The sequence below is a fragment of the Oryctolagus cuniculus genome, chromosome 3 (genome assembly GCF_051225735.1).
Source record: "Oryctolagus cuniculus isolate XC-2025 breed Fujian yellow rabbit chromosome 3, ASM5122573v1, whole genome shotgun sequence".
Lineage (NCBI taxonomy): Eukaryota > Metazoa > Chordata > Mammalia > Lagomorpha > Leporidae > Oryctolagus > Oryctolagus cuniculus.
In genome coordinates, this window is record NC_142869.1 from 167,957,475 (window position 1) to 167,980,503 (window position 23,029).

General features: G+C 55.5%; 1 protein-coding gene across 1 annotated transcript in view; it reads right to left on the reverse strand.

Annotated features, from left to right (window-relative positions):
* The window catches only part of PLXNA4 (plexin A4), a 426,904-nt gene that overhangs the window by 78,034 nt on the left and 325,841 nt on the right, over positions 1-23,029 (reverse strand). Inside the window, exons 5-9 of the mRNA XM_051848990.3 lie at positions 14,212-14,312; positions 4,573-4,696; positions 3,740-3,893; positions 2,511-2,610; positions 274-388 (exon numbers count right to left, since the gene is read on the reverse strand). Coding sequence (XP_051704950.1) covers positions 274-388; positions 2,511-2,610; positions 3,740-3,893; positions 4,573-4,696; positions 14,212-14,312 — 594 coding nt within the window. The remainder of the gene's footprint in view (positions 1-273; positions 389-2,510; positions 2,611-3,739; positions 3,894-4,572; positions 4,697-14,211; positions 14,313-23,029) is intronic.

Here is a 23,029-nt window from a genome sequence, read left to right on the forward strand (position 1 = left end):
ACGGCCCCGGATCCCGAACACAGTCCTGCCGAGCACTGACGATGCTGTCACCCTGTCTCTCTGGGAACCCCCCCGCAGGCAGGGGGTTCTCCAGGCTACAGAGACCTGCAGGGCAGGCTCAGAACTCACAGCCGCTGGGCAGGGCTTGGCTTGGTCACTGCCTTCATGCTGTGCGCCCTTCAAGAGCCAGGGTTGGGGAAGAAGGGGTGGTCCCAGGGGTCTCCTGCTGGAGACGACCTCCCCGCAAGCGGCACTCACCACCCCGGGACCTACCTCAGGCAGCTTCACTCGGCCTTCCTGGAAGGAGCATGTCTTGGGGTCGTGGGTGCACATGTGTCGGTATTTGCACCAGTGGCAGCGGTAGGGGCTCTCCACGCACGACAGGCAGCTGGGTGCAGAGGGAAGAGGCACAGATCACAGAACTGGCTGAGCCAGAGTCCAGAACAAAAGACCGGCAGCATCCAGATGAGCCACCCCAGGACGTGCCCAGAGCATATGCAGGTCATCCCTTTGTCCCTGGCCTCCTGACCTCTCAGGCCCAACCCGTTCTCCCAGGGCCTACTCAGTCTCCCTCCATCTCCACAGCCTGGGCCCTTTAGGGTCTGCCACAGAGGGGCGGGTCCAGAGAGACCTAGGAGCTGGGGCAACCACAGCCAGGTTGAAGGTCAACTGCACACGCATCTCAGCTGTCAAGGAGCTGCGTGGGCCCCACCTGGTGGACGAGGCCCGGGAGGCCACCCCTCGGCACGTGGGCTCCCTCTCAGTGGCTGGCCCCAGTCCCACCCTTTCCCCAGCAAACAAAGGCCCCTCCACAACAGCCTCTCACTGCCTCCAAACCCAACGCAGGCCCCTTCTCCCAGGATCCCCAGAGCCCTGCCACCCAGGAGAAGCCCTGCACGGCCCAGGCGCACTGCTCCCCATGGGTTTGGTGCTGCCACCACGAGCAGGCCCCACACTCTGCACCTGCTCTTTTACCATCTGGGGACCCCTTCCTCCACTTGGCCGACTCCACAGGCAAGCCAGGGATTTGAGGGGAGGGGTGTCCCTGTGGCCTGCTCCCGTGATTCTCAGTGCTGCTGATGCCTCTGGGACAGTCTTGGCCTCGTATCCAAGGTTTTCATGGTGCGACTCCCCCACCAGGCCTCATGGAGGGCAGGGCCGAGACTTTGGGTTTTATTCCTTTCTGACTGCTCTGCATCTGAGCACTCTCACCTCTCTGCCTTGCACACAGAGGATGCTGGCAGTCTTCCTGGGGACTGACTGGGAGTGTCACACAGGACCTCACCTGCTGAGTGGAGGAGCAAGTTGGCTGGGAGTGATTAGGACTTCCAAATGGTACAGCCATGGGAGGAGAATGCTGGGGTTAAAGCAACTCATCATGGCTGGGGCTGGGGAGGACTGGACACCTCCTTCCTTAGGGCCCCAGAGAAAGCTCAGCTCTGGACTCACAGGCACTGTGAACTGAGAATCCCACCAGCCCGGGCCCCCAAACATCTGTGGTCACATCGGCAACCCCCCCTGCACAGACAACAGTGCCTTAGAACTGGCAGGGCGCCTGGAGGCCAGGTCCTGTGGTTTCCAAAGTACACTCCAAGGAATCCTGGAGAGGTTTGCGGGGTTCCTGGAGAGAGGGCTTCCCGGCCCCTCAAGCCCTCCTCCAGAGAAGCTCCTACTCCCAACTACTTTGCAGCTTAGGCTTTTCCCCCTGATTCCAGTTGAAGAAAGGTTTCTAAGGTTACAAAAAGATGGCTTACACATCCACCGTCTGGTACAACCCCATCATTGCACAGCAGCAGAAACACAAGCCGTGTGCCAACAGCCGGCCAGCATGGCTGAAAACATTGGCCTTGCGATAGGCCTTTCACACACACGGCTGCCCTGGAGGACAGGCAGGGGCCATGGAGTGGTGGCCAGTGTCTGCTCTGAGGGGTTCGGGCGCTGCCCCGGCCACTTACTAAGTATTTGGGGGACATTCCTGGAAGGGTGCGACTGGTCCCCTGCTTATGAACTCTGGGCCAGGAATGGTCTGACTCCTAAGCTGCAGCCTCTGCTGCCCACACCCGCCATGTTAATTCTAACACAGTGAAAGCCAGAGCTGAATTCAGGCTTCCCGACCTTCCCCGCCGGCCCTCCTGCAGCCCGCAACACCCTGCACCTTTCTGGCCTCCCTCGGGCCCCGGCTGGCCCCTGTGTTGGCCCAGCCTGCAGAGGCTGAGCATCCAAGTGAGTGGTCAGCAACCTGACCGTCCCGGGTCACACACCGAGGCCTCTGTCCTACCCAGACTCCTCCTCTGCTCTGCTCTCAAGGTGAGGTCACACAGGTGATAGACACCAGAGAAATGTGGGCTAGGACGCCCCTCCACCGCCACATTCTCACTCTCCTCGCTCTCCAGTCTCTTTCCATGAGCTCTGTGATCATCAGAGGACGCTGCCCCTGGGGCTCCCTGCGCTGACCCCCTGGATCGTCTGACCTCTGGAGGGCCAGGATGCTGAGAGGCTGGGGCACTTACGAGTTGTGGACACTGCAGTTGTAGAAGACAAAGCTGGTGCTGGCAAAGGTCATGCCCGTCTCCTTGGACTTGAGCTGCAGCTGCACGACATGGTGGTCCCCTACGAGGCAGAGCCAAGCCAGGAGGTTGGGGGAGGCTGAGGCTGCACCCTGGGGAAGAGGAGCCCTGCCCCTCCCTCGGGGTGCTGCCAGCTCTAACGGGACTCGGATTCAGCAGCGCCCAGCCCAGGGCAGCCCTCAAAGCGGCTACACAGGGAAGCTCCAGTCTCTTCTCTGCGCTGAGTCACTTGTGTCTCCCTGCCCAGTTGCTCATCTCCCCTCGGCACACACACACACTGACAGGTGTTTGCACCCCCATGCATGCTGTCCTTGCTGGGCTCCCAGAATTACAAACTAAGCCTGAGGCTTTGCAGATGGGTGGACACGTGTGCACACACCGCTCCTTCCCATGTCTGCGCTGCACGGCCCTATTCTGATGCCCCCTCCTTTGAGAGGGGCTCCGCGGCTCCACTGGGACGGGAGACCCGGGGAACCTCAGCTGGCGCCAGGGAGGAGCCGGGGCCCATGTTTAATTCACGGCTCTGACCCCGGGCCCCCACTTCCAGTCTTGTTCTCTGCCTTCCCTGAGAGCCTCATTAATCAATCAGCTTGGAACAAATGTGACAAGCCCAGGTGGGAGGGACAGCGCAGGATCAATCTGCCTGGGGCCAGGCCTGTCCCTCCCAGCGCTGAGCCTCTGGACACGGATAAAAGGCAGCTGGAGAGAGCCAGGGTAAGGTGACAGTGGGGAGGCCGTGGTCTTGGGTCCGAGACCGAGCTGTGTGAGCAGAGGGAGACCAGCCAGGTGAGCCCTGCATTCCTTTCCCGGCTGCTGACCAGCCTCCTGCACTGCACCCAGCCTGGCCCAGGGTGGTGGACTGCACCACCGCTCTGCTGCTGGCCTGGCCCGACTTCCACCCAGCCTCCATGTAGCAGCTCCTCGTGGAGGAAGAGGTGACTCTCAGATGCTGAGCTGGGCTGTGAGGGGAGGGCTGCAACCAGCCAATCACAAGGGCAATGGAGGGAGATTCCTTCCCCTCTTCCTGTAATGGGACCTGTCTGACCCCTCCGCAGCCTGTAGGCTCCCTCAATCCACCCGGGGTTCGTCTGACTCTGCAGGGGGCAGGGGGCAGGGGGCAGGGGGCAGGGCACGCCTCCCCCTCCCCCGGGCTTTGCTACTGGGCTGCTCACCGTGCCCAGTGATTATGCGGGGCACCTCCTTGGCTGCGGGGGAGTAGCACTGGATCTGGCTGCCCACTACCAGTCCGTCCATCTCCGACAGGTCCTCAAAGGTGCAGTTGACACCGGCTGACAGCTCTGGAACATTGTAAGTCTCCAGGACCAGCTGCGAACGGCAGGCGGGGGGCGGGGGGGAGAGAGAGAGAGAGAGACGTGAAATGGGGAGAGCAAAGTGTGGGATGAAGGGAGCAGGTGAGCTGGCGAGATCACAAGCAGTGGGGAGGCAACGTTAACGGCGGGAAGAGACCCAGTCTGTTGACGAGAGCAGCGTGCAGAAGGTAGTGGGATGAGAACAGGCAGAGGCGAACTTCGTTAGGGTCTAACGGACTTGGCCCCAGCAGATGCGAGCGTTTAGGCATCTGTGAGGTGGGAAGACACTGGGCAGCCCCAAGAGACCACAGCTGAAGCCCCTCTTCCATTGGTCCTAACTCTGGGAAAATGGCAAGGCCATCAGCAGGTGCCCCGTGCTGGGACTTGGACGCTGTGGGGATGCCCTCATCTGCCGCTGCCCCCCTCACAGCTGCAGCTCTCCTTCCCCATGCCCTTGGCCACTCTTCAGCCCATTCCTGGTATGACGGCTTTCCCTGGCTCCCCGGGCATTATGGGTAAGCCTGCCCTCCGAGTTCCTGTGCATGTCCCCTCCTGCTCCGCCACCTTGCCTTGGTCTTGCCCTGCATTTGCCGGCCAGGCTTGGCCCAGCTCTCCCAAGGGCACTTGGGCTCAGGTACACTGTGGAGAGGCATGGTGCTCCCTGTGCCCCCGGACTCCGGCCCGGGGACCCTTACCAGCACGTTGTACTGCGAGACGGAGATGTTGTTGGGATGGACAGTCAGCCGGACACACTGCTTCATCTCCGAGGCAAACCTACGGGGCTCCCTGGACCGCTCACACCGCTCCTTGCGAGTGCACCTGCAAGGGACACACCGACCGTTACCTGGGAGATGCCGCTGGACCCAGGGAGGGGCCGACACTGGAACCAGGCATTTCCACAGCTCCCAGGCCGTGGCCAAACATCCTGTGCCCAGGGCTGGTGTCTGCGTCTCCTTCCTCAGGCCTGGTCCTGCTCCATCATGCCCACGTTTGGAAGCGGTGGTCGTTCTAGTCACACTTGCCAGATATAGAAATGGGAGCGACCCCTTGCCTGCCTGGGCCCTGGCCTTTGGACATGCTAGTTCTTCTCTCTGGACTTCTCTCACCCCGCTCCCCACTGTCCAACACCCTTCCCATCCTTCTGGGCACGGTACAGCTGCACACACCTGCAACCCCAGGAAAACTGGAGGGCTTCCTCCTCCCAGGGTAGCACCGTGCAGTCTCACAGTCTAGAACTTCTTAGAGGATCCGACAAGCATGAGACTAAGTACAGCGCCCTCCTACCAAGTGTGAACCTCTCAAATGAAGAAAGCAGGTCTGATGTATTTTGCAGTCCCCACGTGTGTCTCCTGTTCCAGGAGACAGAAGCTAAATGCAGGCAGGTGGAAGGAGCTATCAGAGGAGGCAAGGGTGTGGCTGCAAGCATGGCCTGGAGCAGTTCCCAGCTCCGTGGGCCAGCTCTGATGGCTTAGTGCCCTGTGTTAGAGAGCACCGTGTCACAGGTGCGCCGCCTCCAGTGTGACCTGGGGCCTTCACTGATGTGTGGGGGCATCCGGGAGATGCATGTGAGAACCTAGACCTTGTCCAACATCAAGCACCTCACGAGATCACAGCGTGGAGGCACGTGGATTCTGGGAACCGTGTTTAACCCACGCCAGGGCAGCCTTGTGGACACGGAGCCTCTCAGAGCTGCCATCCTTTGGACGCTCTGTGTGAACGGGGGACAAGCAGGGTCCTTGCAGGGACAAGGAGAGAGAAGACGGGGCTGCAGGGACATCAGGGTCCCTGTGAGTTGCTGATCTCTCTAAGCGCAGAGAGAGGCAGACATCGGGGCTGCTGCAGGTCGGGAGGCAGGGAGGGGAGTGGGAAATGGAGCAGCCAGGGATGGGGGCCTTGCCAAGGGGGGGGACTTGGGGAGAGCACATGGGGTCAAGGGGCAGACAGGTGTGGGGTGGGGCAAGGGCAAGAGAGAGGGGAGGTGACTGGAACCCTGAGCCACTCTTGGTGCACGCAATGCGATGGGGGCTCTCTTCCCAGCCAAGGCGAAAAGGAAGGCAGCTTTGGCCACAGCAGGGGGACCCCGGATGGTGGAGCATCCGAGAGGAGAATTCAGCAATTGCTAGAGAAGCCACTGAAGGCCATGGGCTGCAGCTGCCCCTCTAAGGACCAGGACAGAGGGGCGATATCAGAGTCCACCAACGGGAGATGCAGACGTGAAAGATACCCCAAACATCACAGCCACAATGGCCAGGGGTTGAGTGCTGATTAGTATCTGTGATGCAGGTTTGCTTTGACTGGTGTCTAAGTCTCAGGATAATTCAGTGACAAACCCCACAGTACAAATCAGGAAAAAGTAGGTAACCTGTCCCCAGCCAATCAGACAGGGGCAGCCGCTGCACACAGGTGAACTCTGGGCCTCTGCTCTACCTTCCAGAAGTTTCGAGATTGAGAAATGAGAGGCAGGCCCCTCTCCCCTTCCTCCCACACTGGCTGTAGACCTAATCCATTTTCTCTCTTCACCTTGCTGCTCCCTCTCATGTCCTCAGCGCTGTTTAAGAGGATAATTGCTACTTTTGCCTCCCACTGGAAAGCAAGTTGGAGAATTTTTGCAACTTTTTGGGCAAATATGAGTTCTCCAGAGTGCCCCCCCGCCCAAAAAAAAAAAAAAAAAAAAAAAACCAGAAGCCCTGTCTCAGGAGGGAAATGTCAGACAGGAGCCTGGTCATCCCCGGCACTCCTCGGCAGGCCGACGGCAACCAGAGCATCTGCCTCAAAATCTTGGGAGTTAATTTAGCAGGCCGGCTCCTCTGCGAGGACTCCATTACCTTCAGCCATTAAGCTAATGTTATGGACTTTTCCAGAGTGTCTGCACTGACATCGCTATTAATAGTGTTATTACTCCCATTAACAGCAGACCCAGAGAGCTGCGATGGGCTTAAATTATTCACTGACTCCCCAACTTTGAAGTTGCTGTTTCCAAGAGCAATCAGAAGGTCTGAAAAAAAAAAAGTCTTTGATTTAATTATGAGGCGGGGGTGCGGTGGAGGTGAGGGAGAAAATGGAAGTGCTTCCAGACCAAGCATCACCTGGCGTTGCCAAATGGACTCAAAGAGAAAGAATGGGGCTCCAACACTCTTCCAGGACGGGGTTCCAAGGCGAGTTCTACCTGCACCCTCTGCCACTTTCGGAGTTCAGGGGCTGCCTCTTGCCGCTGCGCCCTTGAGAGCCCCCAGACTAGTGATTCATTCCCCATCCCCAATTTAGGTCTTACCAGAGAAGCCTCCTATCACTTACTGTTTGTTTTTAATGCGTAACTTTCAATTTTATTTTCTTCCCCAGAAACCTTTTATGTAAGGAATACAAATTTGATGCATTGCATAAATACCACTTTAGGAACAGGGTGATCCTTCTCACCCTACCCCACCCTTCCACTCTTCTTCCTCCTCCCTCTCCCATGCCCATTCTTATCTCTTACTAACATCTATTTTCAGTCAACTTTATAGTTTTAGGCATCCTACCTAACTGTGTTTTATTTGGCAAATTCTGTAAATGCCCGGTGCCTCAGTCATTTCATCTCTGAAATGGGGAGGAAATTGCACCTGCCTAATGGCACGAGGACCACATGAGATTCGCGACTCAAGCGTTTAGAGTGGGACGGAGCTCCTGGTAAACCCTCAGTACGTAGCAGCCCCTGCTATGATCCCATCCCTTCTCTGCTTTGCTCATCCACCTCCTTCAAACTGCAGCTGACACCCGAAGCACGGCTCTGTTCCCTGACTGGCCCATGGGACACAGTGGAGACAGATGAAAGGGACAGCTCTGGCAGTTTTCGGGGCCAGGAGGGAGAAGAGAGGCAAGAGTGGCAGGGGTTGCAGCTCTGAGCTGTCAAAGGGTAGTGAGAATCAGCTGTCTTCGTGGAAAGTCAAGTTTAAGGTCAGAGCCAGGGATGTTTTGACATTTCTACCATCTTTCAGAGCCTGGGGGTGGGGGCAGCCAATGTCCAGCAGCAGACCATCGACCTTAAGTGTGACAGGACAGTGGAGGGGACGAGCACATGCCTTCTGACATCGCTTGGGTCCACCAGGGGAACGGCCCGTGATCTCTGGTGAGCCCAGCAACAGCTGCGGAACGTGCGAAGGGTTGGCTCACCACTCCTGAGCCGCTTGCCCCCCAGGGGGCAACAGGTTCTTCCTAAAGCATGTCCTTCAATTCTACTAGGGACACCCCAGCCCTGAAAGGCATATCCTGCTTCATCCATTCTCCTGGACGGCACACAGGTACAGAAAGTACATGCCATGTGACTTTGAATTATCAGACATTTGTCTCTGCCACCCCCATCGTCACTCCTGTCCCAAACATGCAGGTACAGACAGCTGGTGAGAAGCAGATCCCCCACGCACAGCAGGCCTCCAGAACCAGAGTCCACACCTGCTAACCTCTGCTTCCCGCCCAGCCTCATTCCCCTTCCTCTGCAGGGCAGCCCCTCCGGCCCCAGACCAGAGGTGCTAACGGCCCCTGGGGAGAAAGGCGCAGGGACCCTGGCAGGGGCTATTATCCAAGCCAGTGGTTCCAATGAGATTATCCAGTCTAATGAAGCAGCTACCGGCAGGCCTCCCCTAAGCCTGAACTTTCACTGCTGGCGAATTCGCAGCCAAGTGGAAAATTAGAAGGGAGAGGAATGCAGAAAGAAAGAGGGTGAGGGAAAGGGACAGGGAAAGGTGGTGATTAAGTTCCCTAGAAATTATTTCTAAATACAGGGATGAAAATATGAACTCCCAGTGCTGCTAGCCAGGCAAACAAGTTCAGGTGGGAAACGGGGCGCTCTGAGTCCGACCTGGGCAAGCCTCCAGGTTGCAGGGGTGGTTGCTGGTCGGCTCTCCAGGCCCTCCTGTGTGGCCCCCCGGTCCTTAACCTTCTATGTCGGCCATGGCCTCTGCTCCCAGTGCCCCAGATGGGGGAATCTGTGTGTAGAGCATGAAAAGACAGGGAAAGAAAGGGGATGGGGGCTACAGGGCCTTCCCAGGTAGGCCAGATAGAATGTTGACAGGGCTTAGAATGTGCTTCCTGATACAGTTACTGGTATGCTCTTCAGGAATGCTCGCATAAAGGAGCACACAGAACTGTGCGGCGTGGAGGCAGGTAGACCAGATGGTAGACCAGGGAGACCCACGTGGATGCATGTCTAAGAGACTTCTAGTATGCAGGATGTGGATCAGACCAGGTCCTTTCCATGTGAAGGTTCCAGGGTCTGGGGACTGACACACAGTCTCATGGAAGAAGAAGTGCTGAGGTTGTTTCACATGACTACTGAGGAAAAACCCCAGACAGAGAGGCCGAGGACCCACAGACGGAGCACCCCGAATCCAAAACCAGGAAGCTCAAAAGGCTCCAAAATTTGAAACGTCTTGGGCCCCAAAAAGACACTAGAAGTGGAAACATCCACACCTTGAAACTTTGCTTCATGCACAAAAATAGCAAAATAAAAAATTAAAATTTTCTTCAGGCTACATGTAAAAGGTGTGCAGGAAACGAGGTTTTTGTGTAGACTCGAGTCCCCGCCCCAAGATGCCTTATTACTTGGTGCACATATCAATCAAACAACACAACATCTAAAGCACTTCTGCTTTCCAGCATCTGGGACGAGGGAGCCTCAGCCTGTGCTCTAACTTTCCCTCTGCCTGAGCTGCTGACAACAGGGCCCATCCCCCCTTCATAGACCAGAGCGCACCTGAGCAGCACCTGGTGTTGGATTTACCCACATCTCCTGCAAGAGAGCAGCGGACTCCACAGGAACCAGCAGGTGTGGGGGTCATGGGGATCCCAGAACCTTCCCGGGCTCCGTCCTACCATAGTCACCTTCAGTGACGGGCCTGCTGCCTGCACCGTGCAGCCCGCTCTGCTCCGAGCACCAGGCTGCACCTTTGCCTTGTCTTTCGAAAGGCCATGCTTCATGTGAACAACTCGTTGGGCACAAACCTTAGGGAGCCCAGAGGGGCCCCCTAACCACACTGAGTGCTGCCATAAGAGGAGGGGAGGGGAGGCCGTCTGCCTTCTCTTCGTCAGACAGTACCATCTGGGCTTCTCTAACCCCGCTCAGTTGAGGAGAGGCTGGGAAGGAGGAGGTGGGAGTGAAGCAAGATCAGAGGCTGAGGGAGAGGGACAGGAGCAGGAGAAGCTGAGGCACAGCCTAGCAGAGACGCACACCCCTTCGGAATCCAGCCAGGAACAAGCAGGAGGCTCCTATGGCCTGAGATACATCCCACAATAGTGCCGACCACTTCTGACCAGCTAGCTCCCACTATGCTGTTACGTCGCTGGCACCAGAGTTTGGCACAGGGTGGCCCTCTGCTGTGTGCAGGCTGGGTCACCCCACGCATGGGGCCCAGCGAGGGCCAACCAGGCAACGTGTGTGAACTCTGGCGTAAGGGTGTGCATGTCTGGACTCAAACTCCTCAGTCTGTCCCTCCTGGGGCCAAGTCATGAGGCTGGGAAAACCGTTGGGGCTTTTCCAATCCAGCTGGGACGCCGGCACTTCCGACTCGCCACCCTGGGGTCAGGACGCACATGTTACCTGAGAGCGTGTCGGTGTGTGCGGGGATGGACAGAAGGGCAGGACGATGAGAGGGAAGCGCGTTCCTTGAGCCGCACTGTGCACCTGCCCAGCCTGGGTGCGCAAGACCAGACAGTACTGGTATCGAGTGTGGACTCTTGTCTCCAGGTCCGGGGGCTTTTTGCAAACTCAGTGAGGCCACAGTACAGACGTCAAAGAGTTTGCAGGAAGAGCTGGACAGCAACGATCCCCCATGAGCGTGCAGGTCTGATGCCAACAGGCCCAGGAGAGACCACTGACTCAACAGGTGTGTATCACATCCCCCTCGGACACAGACGCAAACAACAGAAACAGAACAAGGTAATGGGCTAAGCTAGGGAGAGGCCAGGGAGGATCTGTGCTTCATTCATTCATTCACTCATTCATTTTTTTACAAGTTCCTGATCCTTTCCTGAGACCAGGTTTATTTATTTTTTTTAATATTTATATTATTTATTTGAGAGGTAGAGTTATAGACAGAGAGAGGGAGAGACAGAGAGAGAGAGAGAGAGATCTTTCATCCGCTGATTCATTCCCCAAATGGCCACAATCCGAAACCTGGAGCCAGGAGCTTTTCCTGGGTCTCCCATGTGGAGGCAGGGGTACAGGGACTTGGACCATCTTCTATTGCTTTCCCAGGCCATAGCAGAGAGCTAGATCAGAAGTGGCGCAGCTGGGACTTGAACCAGTGCCCACATGGGATGCAGGTGCCCCAGGCAGAGGTTCAGCCTGTTATGCCACAGCGCCGGCCCCAGATCTGTGTTTTAGAGCCAAGTTGTCCCTCATTACGAGGACCATGGCTTATGGGACAAGCAGCTGTCTCTGTGCTTTCCCAGGTGGTTCCCGGTGGGCTGCGCCTAACTGGCATGGCTGGTTAAAGCCACCTGTGGGAAGACTTGTCCCAGCCACTTGCCGCAGTCCTGGCGATGAGGGGAACAGGAAGGGACAGGACCACGACCTCCATAGGCACAGCCAGGGTCATCGGCACTGCCTCAGACACAAGCACCTGCTCTGCTCCAGGCCCAGCGAGGGGGCGCCATGCACAATTTCTCCCCTAATTTTCACAGTGCGGCTGTCACACAGCTCTGCTCATCATTGTTCAATGCCATGGACAGGGAGCGCAGCCGGATCTGCCCCCACTCAGCTCTTGGCTCCACCTCTCCCCTTCGCCCTTCCCACCCTGTCTTGGCAGAAGCCACATCCAAAGAGTGAATCCTGAGAGGGAGCCCACACCCACTCAATGGTGGGTGGGGGGGCGTTCTTCTAAACAGGAGGATTCTGGGAGGAGGCGTGTGGATGGGGGCAGAGACTTCGTGGAAGCCCATCTGATCTTTCTCCTGGGATGTCCTGGGCTACCTGAGCCTCCCAGGAGGGACGCTGATGACTTTTCTTGAAAAAGGCAACGTCTGGACCAATCGACGCAGCTGGGTCAGCCGGGCAGGATCTGTTACCTGCTGAGACCCAGATGGGCTTCTCTGGCTGGGCCTGAAGCCAGAGGGGAGGACAGAAAGAGGGAAGGGAATGTTCTAGGTCCAGGCTGATGGAGGTGGGCTTTTACCTTCGCCCAAGTCAGGCACAGAAGGAAGGCCCTGGGAACAAAACTGCTGGCCAGATACTGCCCTGCTGTGTGGTTGGTGAGCCAGTGGGCGGGGTCAGGGGCACCGTGCCCCTCCCCACTCCAGGGTTGCTGGTGATTCCTGGGAATCGAGAATAACACGAGGGAGGGACTGAAATTCCCTGAGCATTTCTTACGCATGCTCAGTCTGCAATCACCTGTGACCCTGGCGTACAAACAGCCATTCAGATATGGGAGCCACCTGCTTACAGATTCCTGCCCTTAAACTGTGCAATCACACACAGGCTCGGCTGCTATCTCTCTGCCTCTCTGGCTATTTGTCTCTTTCTCCCTCACTCCCCACCCTGCCAACTGTCCTTGTCTTACCCCAATGTCACCACCACCATCTCCCCACAGCCAAGGGCACTGCTGGCACGGATGACCAAGAAAACAGACGTAACCCCACACCGCAAGGAGCCCGTTCCCGCTGCACTTTCCTGAGCAGTCTTCCCGAGGCTTAGGACTCTGCATCACAGTCCCTCGCTCAGCTCAGGGTCTTGCCCACGGTGGACCCTGGCCATGGTGCTGGTTCCAGCACAGAGCGCAGCCCCATTCTGTCCCTGACTCAAAGGCTTCCAAGAAGCTTCAGCAGGAGACAATCAGGGCAGCCATATTTGTGTCCCTGAGCCTGGCACCGTGTATGGCCCAGGGTGGTCTGAGAGGTGTGTGGACACAACCCTGCCTCATACAATGGCCCACACGCATTAACTGCTCCCATATGGCAGACAGAGGCACCTCAGGGCAGCCGCCCACAGGCTGTCCCTGGCTGTCCTCACCCCCACCCTTGCTCACCTCTGCCCTTCTCCTTCCTCCCATCCTCAACTCCCTTCCCAACCCTTAATGTCCAGTTTGCACCCATGAGAAGCAACACCTGACTCTGCCCTGGGCCTGAGGGGCACAGAGAAAACGTTCCCAGGGAGGCACTGGTGAGAGCAGGGGACAGCCGATGACTGTGGGCAGTGCTATGCTTCTCCCTAAGCTGTGGAATGCCTGGCTGTGTGCATTTGTTGAAGCTTTTCAAACCCTACGATTAAGTCCTGTGTACCCTACCCCATGTACATTGAAAATTACATCTAGTAGGCATAGTAGGTAAAGCCTACACCTGTGGTGCTGGCATCCCATATGGGCACTGGTTCATGTCCTGGCTGCTCCACTTCTGATCCAGCTCTCTGCTGTGGCCTGGGAAAGCAGCAGAAGATGGCCCAAGTGCTTGGGGCCCTGACCTGCGTGGGAAACCAGGAAGAAGCTCCTGGCTTCAGATTGGCCCAGCTCCGGCTTTTGCCCTGGGAACCCTCTGCCCCAAGCTGCTCAAGGTTCCTGGGAGTGAACCAGCAGTTGGAAGGCTTTCTGTCTCTCTCTGCCTCTCCTCTCTCTCTGTAACTCTTTCAGATAAATAAATAAAAAAAAAAGAAAAGAAAGTAGAGCAGCCAGACTGGAACTGATGCCCCTATGGGATGCTGGTGTCACAGGTGGTGGCCACAACACTGGCCCCTAGACTTGTTTGTTTGTTTGTTTACATTTTCAAAATGAGGACAGGAGATCACTTGAAACAAGAAATCTAAGGTACAATTCATAACTTAACAGCCAAATTGGTGAAATTTTCTCTTTCTGACCTGTCCTTCTGTGGACAGGGCCAAAAGAAATCTAGGTCCAGGAGCTGTGCCACCTGGTGAGAGCAGTTACGACAGCAGAGGCAGGGTCCTCAGGTGCTACACAACTGAACTGTATGGGCCAGAACCAGAAAATTCTATGGACGCACTACGGGGAATATCGGGGGGATGCGGAGTCACAAGATGCATGGCACGTCTCTCCCACGTGATTTATTGGCTCACGCAAACCTTGAGAATCAAGCCCGAAGCCTTGTCCCTGGTATCAGCCCTGAGAAGTCAGTCGACAGCCTGGTCCCCTGGCCTCCGGCGCACAGGTCCCCAGCGCGACACCCACATCGGGAGCCGTCACCCTCCCTGTGCTGCCCTTTCCATATCTCTTGTGGGACTGGGGCGGTGTAGAGTGGAGACAGAATGAAGGAAAGGAGAGAATTCACCAAGGAAGCAAAGGCAGGAGATGGGCAGGAGAGTGGTGACAGAGGCGAGGGAGGGGGAGGCGGGAGGAGCTGCCGGCCGTACTCACGTGTTGTGGAGCACACACCAGCCGCAGTGCGGATCGCCTGAGCCCAGGCACTCGCTGCAGCTCTGGTACTGCCCGCAGGACTCCACAGGAACGCTGGTGAGCTAGAACAGCACAGGGACACGGGGTCAAGGTTCTGCAGGACACCAGACAATACTTATGTGGTGGACATTCACATTTTCCCAATACCAAACACCCAAAACATCTCTCTGGGAACATTGGGCTCATCATGTTTATTTCCCATAAGTGTGGAAAAAACCACAAATGTCTATTCCTTCTCCATTTCTTGCTTTCCTTTTGCAACAATGTTGCATCGTCTTCTTGGGCCCTGGCCTTTGGGCTGCACCATTTCTGCTCTTCCCAGGGGGCATCTGGCCCCAGACTGACCTCACCTCTGACAAGGTGGCATCTGCTATCTGCCTGCTTCCTGGCCCAACCAGCTCTGAAATTCCTCCCTTTGGTTTTTTCAGGGAGCAGCTGTTGCTCTCTCCTCTTCCTCACACCCCTCCCAGGACCAGAGGCGACACGGTAGCTTTCAGCAGCCCCTTGCTCGGGTAAAATGTTCTGCGTGGCATTTGGCTTAGCCAGATGCTCCTGTTTCCTGCCTGCCCTTACCTATCTAGTGACTCCTTTGTTCTCCGATGTAGCTTTCCCTGGATGTCTCTGTCAGTGACTTGCCAGTTCCTGCTATGCAGTAGGCACGCCACAAGAACACACCGCATCAAATGGAATGTTTATTTTCCACTTGTAACCCAAGTCTTCATTCCCCACTCTGCCAATCTCTTCTTTACAAAAAGTTTTTTTTTTTTTTAATAATCCTTTTTTTCCATTTGGAATACCTTCTTCTGTTGATGGAGGGCTTCCTCCCTGATCTCTCGGCTCGAGCTAAGGCACGCTGATGTGGTCGTCTTTTGGGTTTCTCGCCGTCAGACAGCAGGTGCACAAAGCGCTCTGCGATGCTGCCCCGGCCGACTCAGTCTGCTTCTGGAGCAAAGGCAGCGACCACACGTCTCCCGCTGCTTCACAGGGCATCTGCCTCTGTAGGATTATGTCCACTTGGCAGGGGCTACTTGTAGCTCACGCACAGGCAGACTGGCGCTGGAGCCCACTCAATTAGTGTCGAAACTCTTTTGCAGTTCGTTAATAATTAATTCCAAGCCCCACATGACCGCTTTTCCCTTAATTTTCTTATTCCCTTTATGTATTTTTTAATTCCCCAAAGCATACACTGAGTGTGCTTTCTGACCACGCTGTGCCTCTGCTGCTTTCAAGTTCCCTGCTGGCCACCACCTCCCACCCTCACAGCTTTGCCCTTGGCCTTGGCAGCTCTTTCTCTACCTTCTCAGATGTCTTTTCTGCACATCTGAATTTTATCTTTTCTTTTATTGCTGCTCATGTCATCTGCATGGGCCACGTTGGACCTCTGCCTACATAGAACATTGCTATAGTCATGATTTATTTAAAAGAATTATTTTATTTCTTTGAAAGGCACAGTTACAGTGAGAGGAGGAGAGACAGATAAAGATCTTCCACCCACTGGTTCACTCCCCAGATGGCTACAATGGCCAACACTGGTCCAGACCAAAGCCAGGAGCTTGGAACTCCATTTGGGTTTCCATTAGGGTAGCAGGGGCTGGAGCACTTGGGTCATGTGCCACTGCCCTCCCAGGCACATTAGCAGGATGCTAGACTGGAAGTGAGGCAGCCTACTTGAACCAACACCCTACTATAGGGTGTTACTGTCATAGGCGGCAGCTTGGTCAGCTGTGCCACGGCGCTGGCACCACAGTGTCACGATTGACCTTGACAGTCAGCGGCCTGCACACTGCCCTACTGGACCCACAGGCACTCAGAAATGTCACCTAGTCCTGTTGCCCCTTTCATTTCTCTCCCAGCCTAAGCCACACAGCCATGCGAGTCACGTGAGCACGCAACCCGTGGTTCCCAAGCCGAAGGACGTGTGCTCCCAGGAGTGTGCGGGTGGAGATGAGGTCCATTAGCAACATTCAGCCCTGCTAAGCGCCTAACAGAATTTGGGTTGTTGCTGTTTTATGCTTTGATGTATTCATTGAGGGATGTCCCGTATTACAAATTGGAAATATATTATTACGTTTAAATACAGTTTGTTTTGCAGACAGAATCTTTCAAAACATGATGCCTACAGGGGCAAAAATAACAAAAGCCAAAGGCAGTAAAAGTTGGGAGCCATAAATATATAATAAGGGTCTCCCAGGTCCCAGGTGCCTGCCTAGCATCTATTTTTGCTATTGGTTTACTGCTGTCAACCTCTTACTGTGCTTAATTTCTAAATGAAACTTGATCACAGGTGTGTGTATGTATAGAACATCTCCTCGATAGTGTTTAGTGCAATCCAAGGTGTCAGGCATGGGAGGTCTTGGAATGTGTCCTCCAGGGATAAGGGGAGGCTACTGTGTATTTGGTCACTTTCTATCTGTGTCTCCTGCACCACGTCTCAGTTTCCTGCATCCTTTTTAAAGTACAGACGCTAAAACTGGGGCGCCGGTAGGATTCTGACCAGGTGAGCAAAAAGGCTGCTGTTATTTACGAGATGGGTGGCGGCCTCCCTTGCCTCTACAGGGGGGTGGGGGGTTGAGGGGGGGAGGCCAGGACCAGGGACGTCTCCGGCACCTCCAGGCAGCACGGACTGGCCAGCACGCCAAACCCTTGTGGACGGCTTCCTGCATTGGCCATCACGCTGCCTCACACCCCACGCCGGGGGGCCTTCTGGAAAGCATCACACATTCACCTGACCGCCTAAGCCACCTCTGCTAGCTGGAGCCAGTCCAGCCACGGATCTCAGTACAAACGGAGCCGAGGGATTTCTGCAGCGTGCACGCCCTCCACCCACACCTTGCTCACGTTGCCAGGTGGCGTCTGGACCACCTTGTCCCTGTACCTCCCTCTCCCCACACATCTAGATTCTCCACTCACTCCTTACACCTAACAAAGCCACCTCTCCCTCCCATCCCCCAGTCCCCGGCTCCAGATCTTCTGACCCTGGAACACAGACCGCTCCAGATGTGGAGCCACACGATTAATTAAAACCACCCCACGCTGATTAGTCTTGAGCTACAGTGCCAGGCATGCTAATTAACGGAGGGAGGGAGTGCAGACCACAGGAAGAGAGAAAAGAAAGTTACTGCTTGCGGGAGGGACTTCTGCTCCGGGGACACGTCAGATGACGATGGGACCCAAGTGAGCATGGTAGTAGCTGGACTCAGAGACCACAGAAGACTGAGGCCTGTGCCTGGGTCCCTGGGCTCCAGGAGAGGTATTGCTTGATCCTGCTGCACCATCGATGTCACTGCTTCTAGAGCCTGGAGCCTCACCACCTCTCAAGAGCTCCCTGGGCACCTTCAAGATGCTGGGGAGAAGGGGGACCCTCGAGCACAGGGGTCAGGATGGGGCCTGCGCATGGTCACTGTGGCACACTGCCCTGGAGTTGTGCAAAAACACACTCAGTGCTAGGGCGATCCCTCAAAGGGTTGAGCACAGAATTTATTATACAATCCAGAGATTTTATTATGAGATACACGCTAGAGAGAAGTGTAAGCAGAGGGTCTCAACGAGGTGTTTGCATGCCCATATTCATAGCAGAGTTAATCAGAAAAGGTAGCCAATAGGTAGACGCAACCCCAGTGTCCACCCGTAGATGAACAGATAAACAAAACAGTGTGTACAAAGGTATATTATTCAGCCTTAAAAAATAAGGAGCTCGTGACAATATACTTTGGAGATAGGACATCGTAATCGAAAAACGCCAGTTGCAAAGGCAAACCGCAGTAGGATTTTCCTTCTAAGGACCATCCACAGTAATCAAACTCGTAGAGACAGGGGCTGGGCAGGGGGAGGATTGGGGGGTTACTGTCTAATGGGAACAGCTTCATTTGGGGGCCATAAGAAAGTTCTGGCAATGGATGGTGGTGGTGGCTGTGCAGCAGTGTGAAAGTGCTAATGCCACGGAACACTGAGAAAGGTGAAATGGTGAGTTTTATGCTGTGGATAATTTGCCAGAATAAAAAACCTGAAATAATCTTTTGAGCAGCCTTTGCTGAAAATGACTTCAGCAGCACTGCAGAGCAGACACACAAACACCTGTTCTCTGCTCAGCTCCTGGGTCAGTGGGAGCAGCTTCTGTTGGTACACCAATAGATCCATGTTTATAAAATATTCTGAGATCCTTCAGCGGAAGGACAGGCATCGCTACTCTTTTCAGTTTAATCTCAAATGGACGGAAGGGTCTGGGACCAATGTCTCTATCATGACTGGTTATGTACCTGGTCTGCTGTTCCCAAGCTCTGGCCGACCACTGTCCAATTTGGAAAAACAATGCCTTAGCTTTGTTCTACCCAAAAGTTTTCCTTATCTCCCATCCCCTCTAACAGGCACAGAGCAGGGGGCTCAGAATTCAAATAGCTCATGTGAGGTCAAATAGCAGCCCCCCCTTTTTTAAATTATGTTTATTTATTTGAAAGGGAGAGAGAGAGCGAGAGCGTGAGCCTTCCATCTGCTGGTATGCTACTCAGTGGCCACAATGGCTTGGACTGGGCCAGGTCAAAGCCAGGAGCCTGGAGCTCCATCTGGGTCCACATGAGTGGCAGGGGCCAGACCCTTGAGCCGTCTTCTGCTGCTTTCCCAGGTGCATTAGCAGGGAGCTGGATGGGAAGTGGAATAGCCAGGACTCCAACCCGTGCTCACAAGGGACTGCTATGGCGCAGGCAACAGCTTAACCCGCTGCTCTACACACAGCAGCCCATATAATCCTGGGTTTTAGGAAACTCTCCTGTTCACACCCAGCCTCTGTTTTGGCATTTTCCAGGCTCAGTTACCAGCAGGAGTCACCTGTGTGCCCTCCACTGGCCTCACCTGCTGGACCCCTATCATCAGGGGCCCCACATTGTTTTTTTTTTTTTTTTTGGTCTTCTTGCCACCAAGGTGAACTTCTTCATATCACAGTGTAGTCTGCTCTGGCTCTGGCACTACAGTGAGTACAATCATGATCACGGTCATCATCCTCCTTTTCTGTCCAGAACCATGCCACAGGCCACGTTCCACGAAGACAGCCTGCCGTAGGAAGGCAGTAAGTGACTGAGGACAGAGCAAAGGGGCCCTGCTCAAGGTTCTGGCCTTGGTCTTTAGAAGTTCCTGCGTCTGCTGAGCGCAGTCTTCGCCTGGAGGGCCTGGGAGCCTGGGTCTGCTCCTGCTGCAGCCCCAGGTCTCTCCCCTGGCTCCCCGCAGCCCGGCCCCTGCCTGCTTTGCTCTGGCGATAGGGTCCCACGCAGCCTGCTGCCGCTCGCCTTGCACGGGGCGCCTGCTGCTCTGCTCTCTGCTGATTACATTCAGAACCATTCCACAGCTCCAGCACACTTTCGCTGTGTGTATTCTCTCATTTGTTTAAGCATTTGACATTCTGGTCGGAATGTGAGTTATTACTCCATTGCCACTCTTATAATTGGATGCTAATGCTACAGTGGGTACACTGAGCCCGATGGCTGGAGTTAATTTAAATGTCCAAAAGACTTCTTAAGTACCCAATTTCCTTCAAAATTGTCAAAAAAAGAAAGGAGAAAGGAGCCAAGACGACCCATTAGGAAACGACAAGAGGCTGCCTGGGAGCTGTCAGCCTGCACAGGCGCGGCACCCAGCACCCGGTGCTGCTGCTCTCGCCGTCCTCCCTGTCTCCCGTCCCCCAGCACCAGAAGCAGAGCCTGGAAAAGTTCCCCCTCTCCTAGAGAATGATGCACTCTGTAACCCACGTGGATCTGGGCGGCACGGGCTTGGAAAGCCCATCACAGCCTCCCCACGAGCCTTTCTCTCCTCCGCTGGCCTCTGGCTGGCTTTCCAGCTCCACTTCTGGACACTGTCCCATTCTCTAGGGCCCCTTGTGTCCCCTTGCAGGACTCCAAGGCCGTCACGGCGCTGTGGCAGGGCTCAGGAAGTTGTGTTCATAAGTCCCTCCAGCAGGTGCCAGAAGCCCATCTCTCACACATCTTGTTTTCTCCAAGGCGGCAGGAGTTTTTGAACTCCTGGAAAGAGAGGCAGAGGCCAGGAGTTCCTAGAGATTGTGCCACGAGTCCCAATTCCTCACTCTCCTAAAGTAGCCCTTCATTTCCCGAATCCCCACAAGGCTGGCTCATGTGCAGAGAAAGGAGGTGGACCTAACTGACAGTTTTGGAGGTAGAAAGTCCACGAGGGGGTGGCGCCACCTGTTCAACCTCTGCCAAGGGCCACATGGTGGATGGATGTGTGAGACAGGACACCAGAGAGGGAATGGGCCAGTCTTGCTTGTCTACAGCAACACAAGCGTGTAGGAACCACCCGGGGCCTTATGCCCTCTGGAGGGCAGAGCACCCAATAACCATGCATTTAGCTCTGCTTCTTATAGGTTTGATCCTGGACTCTGGGTGTGACCTCAGGGGTGGCAGCAAGCACATGGCCCGCAAATGCTTGCTAAGTGCTGATGCGGTTGTCTTGGCCCTCTGGTGCATCTGCCATGGCCACAAGAACAGCTTTCCCAGGGAGCTGCTTCCCCTTCATCACGGACTTTAAACAGGCATGCGGAGAGCAAGGCTGGAACCCAACGTGCAGCGGAGACACAAGCCCAGCTAGGGCAGAGCTCGAAGCAGAGCAGCCTGGCTGAGCCGAGTCTAGATAGCTAACGTGCAATCACTCTGCAGAGCCGCGAGCTTGAGAGTCGATGCCTGTTGTATGCTACTGAGCTTGGGCTGGTTTGGGACGCAGCTTTATTGAGCACTACCTAGCTTACACACAGGTGCTGGACAGAACGTCACAGCAGGGTGCAAAGGTGCTGTGAGGGGCGGACAGGCAAGTAAAAGGGAGGAGGGGGAAGGACGCAGTGTGGGAGCTGCTTTCCACCCTGATACCAAGCAGGCCATACAATAAAGTGGGATGTATGTGATTCAGATATGAGTGAAAGCTAAGTTAAACTTGACCATGGACCAGCTCAGTTTCTTCCACGCTGCTCATATTCACTCTCTCATTTGTTTGTTTGTTTTCAAAGATCCATTTATTTATTTTGAAAGGCAGAGCGATAGACAGAGATATGGAGAGACAGGGAAAAAGAACCTCCATCTACTAGTTCACTTCCCAAATGGCCACGATGGTCAGGACTAGGGCAGGCTGAAGCCAGGAACTCAGCACTCCATCCAGGTTTCCCATGTGGGTGCAGGGGCCCAGGTACTCGGGCCATCTTCTGCTGCCTTCCCAGGTGCAGTAGCAGGGAGCTGGATTGGAAGTGGAGCAGCCAGAACTTGAGCCAGAGCTTTGAGATGGGATGCTGCTGTCACACAGGGTGGCCTATCTGGCTGGAGGCCCGGCGTCGGTCCCTGGCCACCGTCTCTGAAGTCTGTGACCACAGAGCTATAGATCTCTGGAGGGAAATGCCCCTGAGCCATGTATCACAAAGGACTCTGGGAAGGGAATGCAGCTCTCCAGACATGGCTGATGGGATGCCTAGAGTCGCAGGACTTGCTGCACTGGCCTCCTGGTTACCCCAGCATTAGGAAAAGTGTTTTATCTACTGGGCAGTGATTGAATCTCTGCCACCTTCCTGCTTATACTTGGGCCAAGGGCTAAGCCAGCGGGGGCCTCACAGGAGAGCGGGCTGAGGCGCAGGATCCATGGCACCAGCCCTGGCTGCCACCACGGTCCTCACCTGCCTCCAGGCTGCAGTTCTGAGGGTCAAGGTCACCAATCGTGGACCAGCAAGGACGACAGCCCCAGAGCACGAGGCTTGGGAAGCTGAGGTCTGGGGCTCTCGTCTCTCCTGGGTGACCTTGAGCGCCCTGCCGCTCCTCATGCCTCGTTTGATTCCTGTTCACATCGGGGATCCAGCTCCGCTCTGCCTCAGAGAACCCGTCACAAACGACTGCTAATACAAATGGTCTGGGAAGTGTTTTTTTTGCAAATGAAAAGTAGCAGATGTTGCGGAGGGCTGCAATTTGCTGCTATTAATAAGTATAAATGCCTAATAGGAAGCCAGTTTGCATCGGACAGCCAAGGAGCCAGTGTCGACGCCGGAATCATCAACATATGCTGCTCCTCATTAGCAAGCCACAGTAGCCGGCAAGCCAGGCGAGCTCTCGGCTGCTTTCCGCTGCACCTCGAGAAATCACCCCACGCTCCTGCCTTCCAGGGAGGCCTGAGCCACAATCATACACGATCATCATTAGCCAGGCCCCTCACCGTGCGGATGCAGCAGGCCCCTTCCCTGCTGCACAGATGGGAAAGGCCCAGAGAGGCTGCACAGCTTGCCCAAGGTCACACAGCAGGGGGTGCAAAGGTAGAAATGGAAATGAAGATGGAGCCTGGAGTCAGGCTGGCCAGATGCTGCTGGCTCCCCATGAACAGCACGGGGCGGGGGATAGAGAAACCAGTGGCACCCCCCATGATCCCACGGTCTTGGGTTGAGGAGCTCCTCTTGAGGACAGAGAAGCCCATCACCAAGCCCAAAGGTGGTCTCAGGACAGCCCTCCTCCTCCAGGGAGACCCCCGGCTCCTTCCAATGCAGTTGGCGCAGAAGGCGCAGTTTGAAGGAGCTTCACCTCAGTGACCAGTGAGGAGCAGAGCTTGGAGAAGGGTTTGTCACCTGCCACTTCCCGATGGCCTGGGACAACCTGCCCACAGGGAGACTCCACTCCTGCTTGTTTTACGATGAATGGGGACAGGGCCTGTGGATGTGGGAGTGCAGGGTCCTGACAACCTTTTGCTGTCGTTCTAGCGGCTTCTGGGCTGCCTCTTTCCCCCCATCACACCCTGAACTCAGCTGGTGCACGGCAGA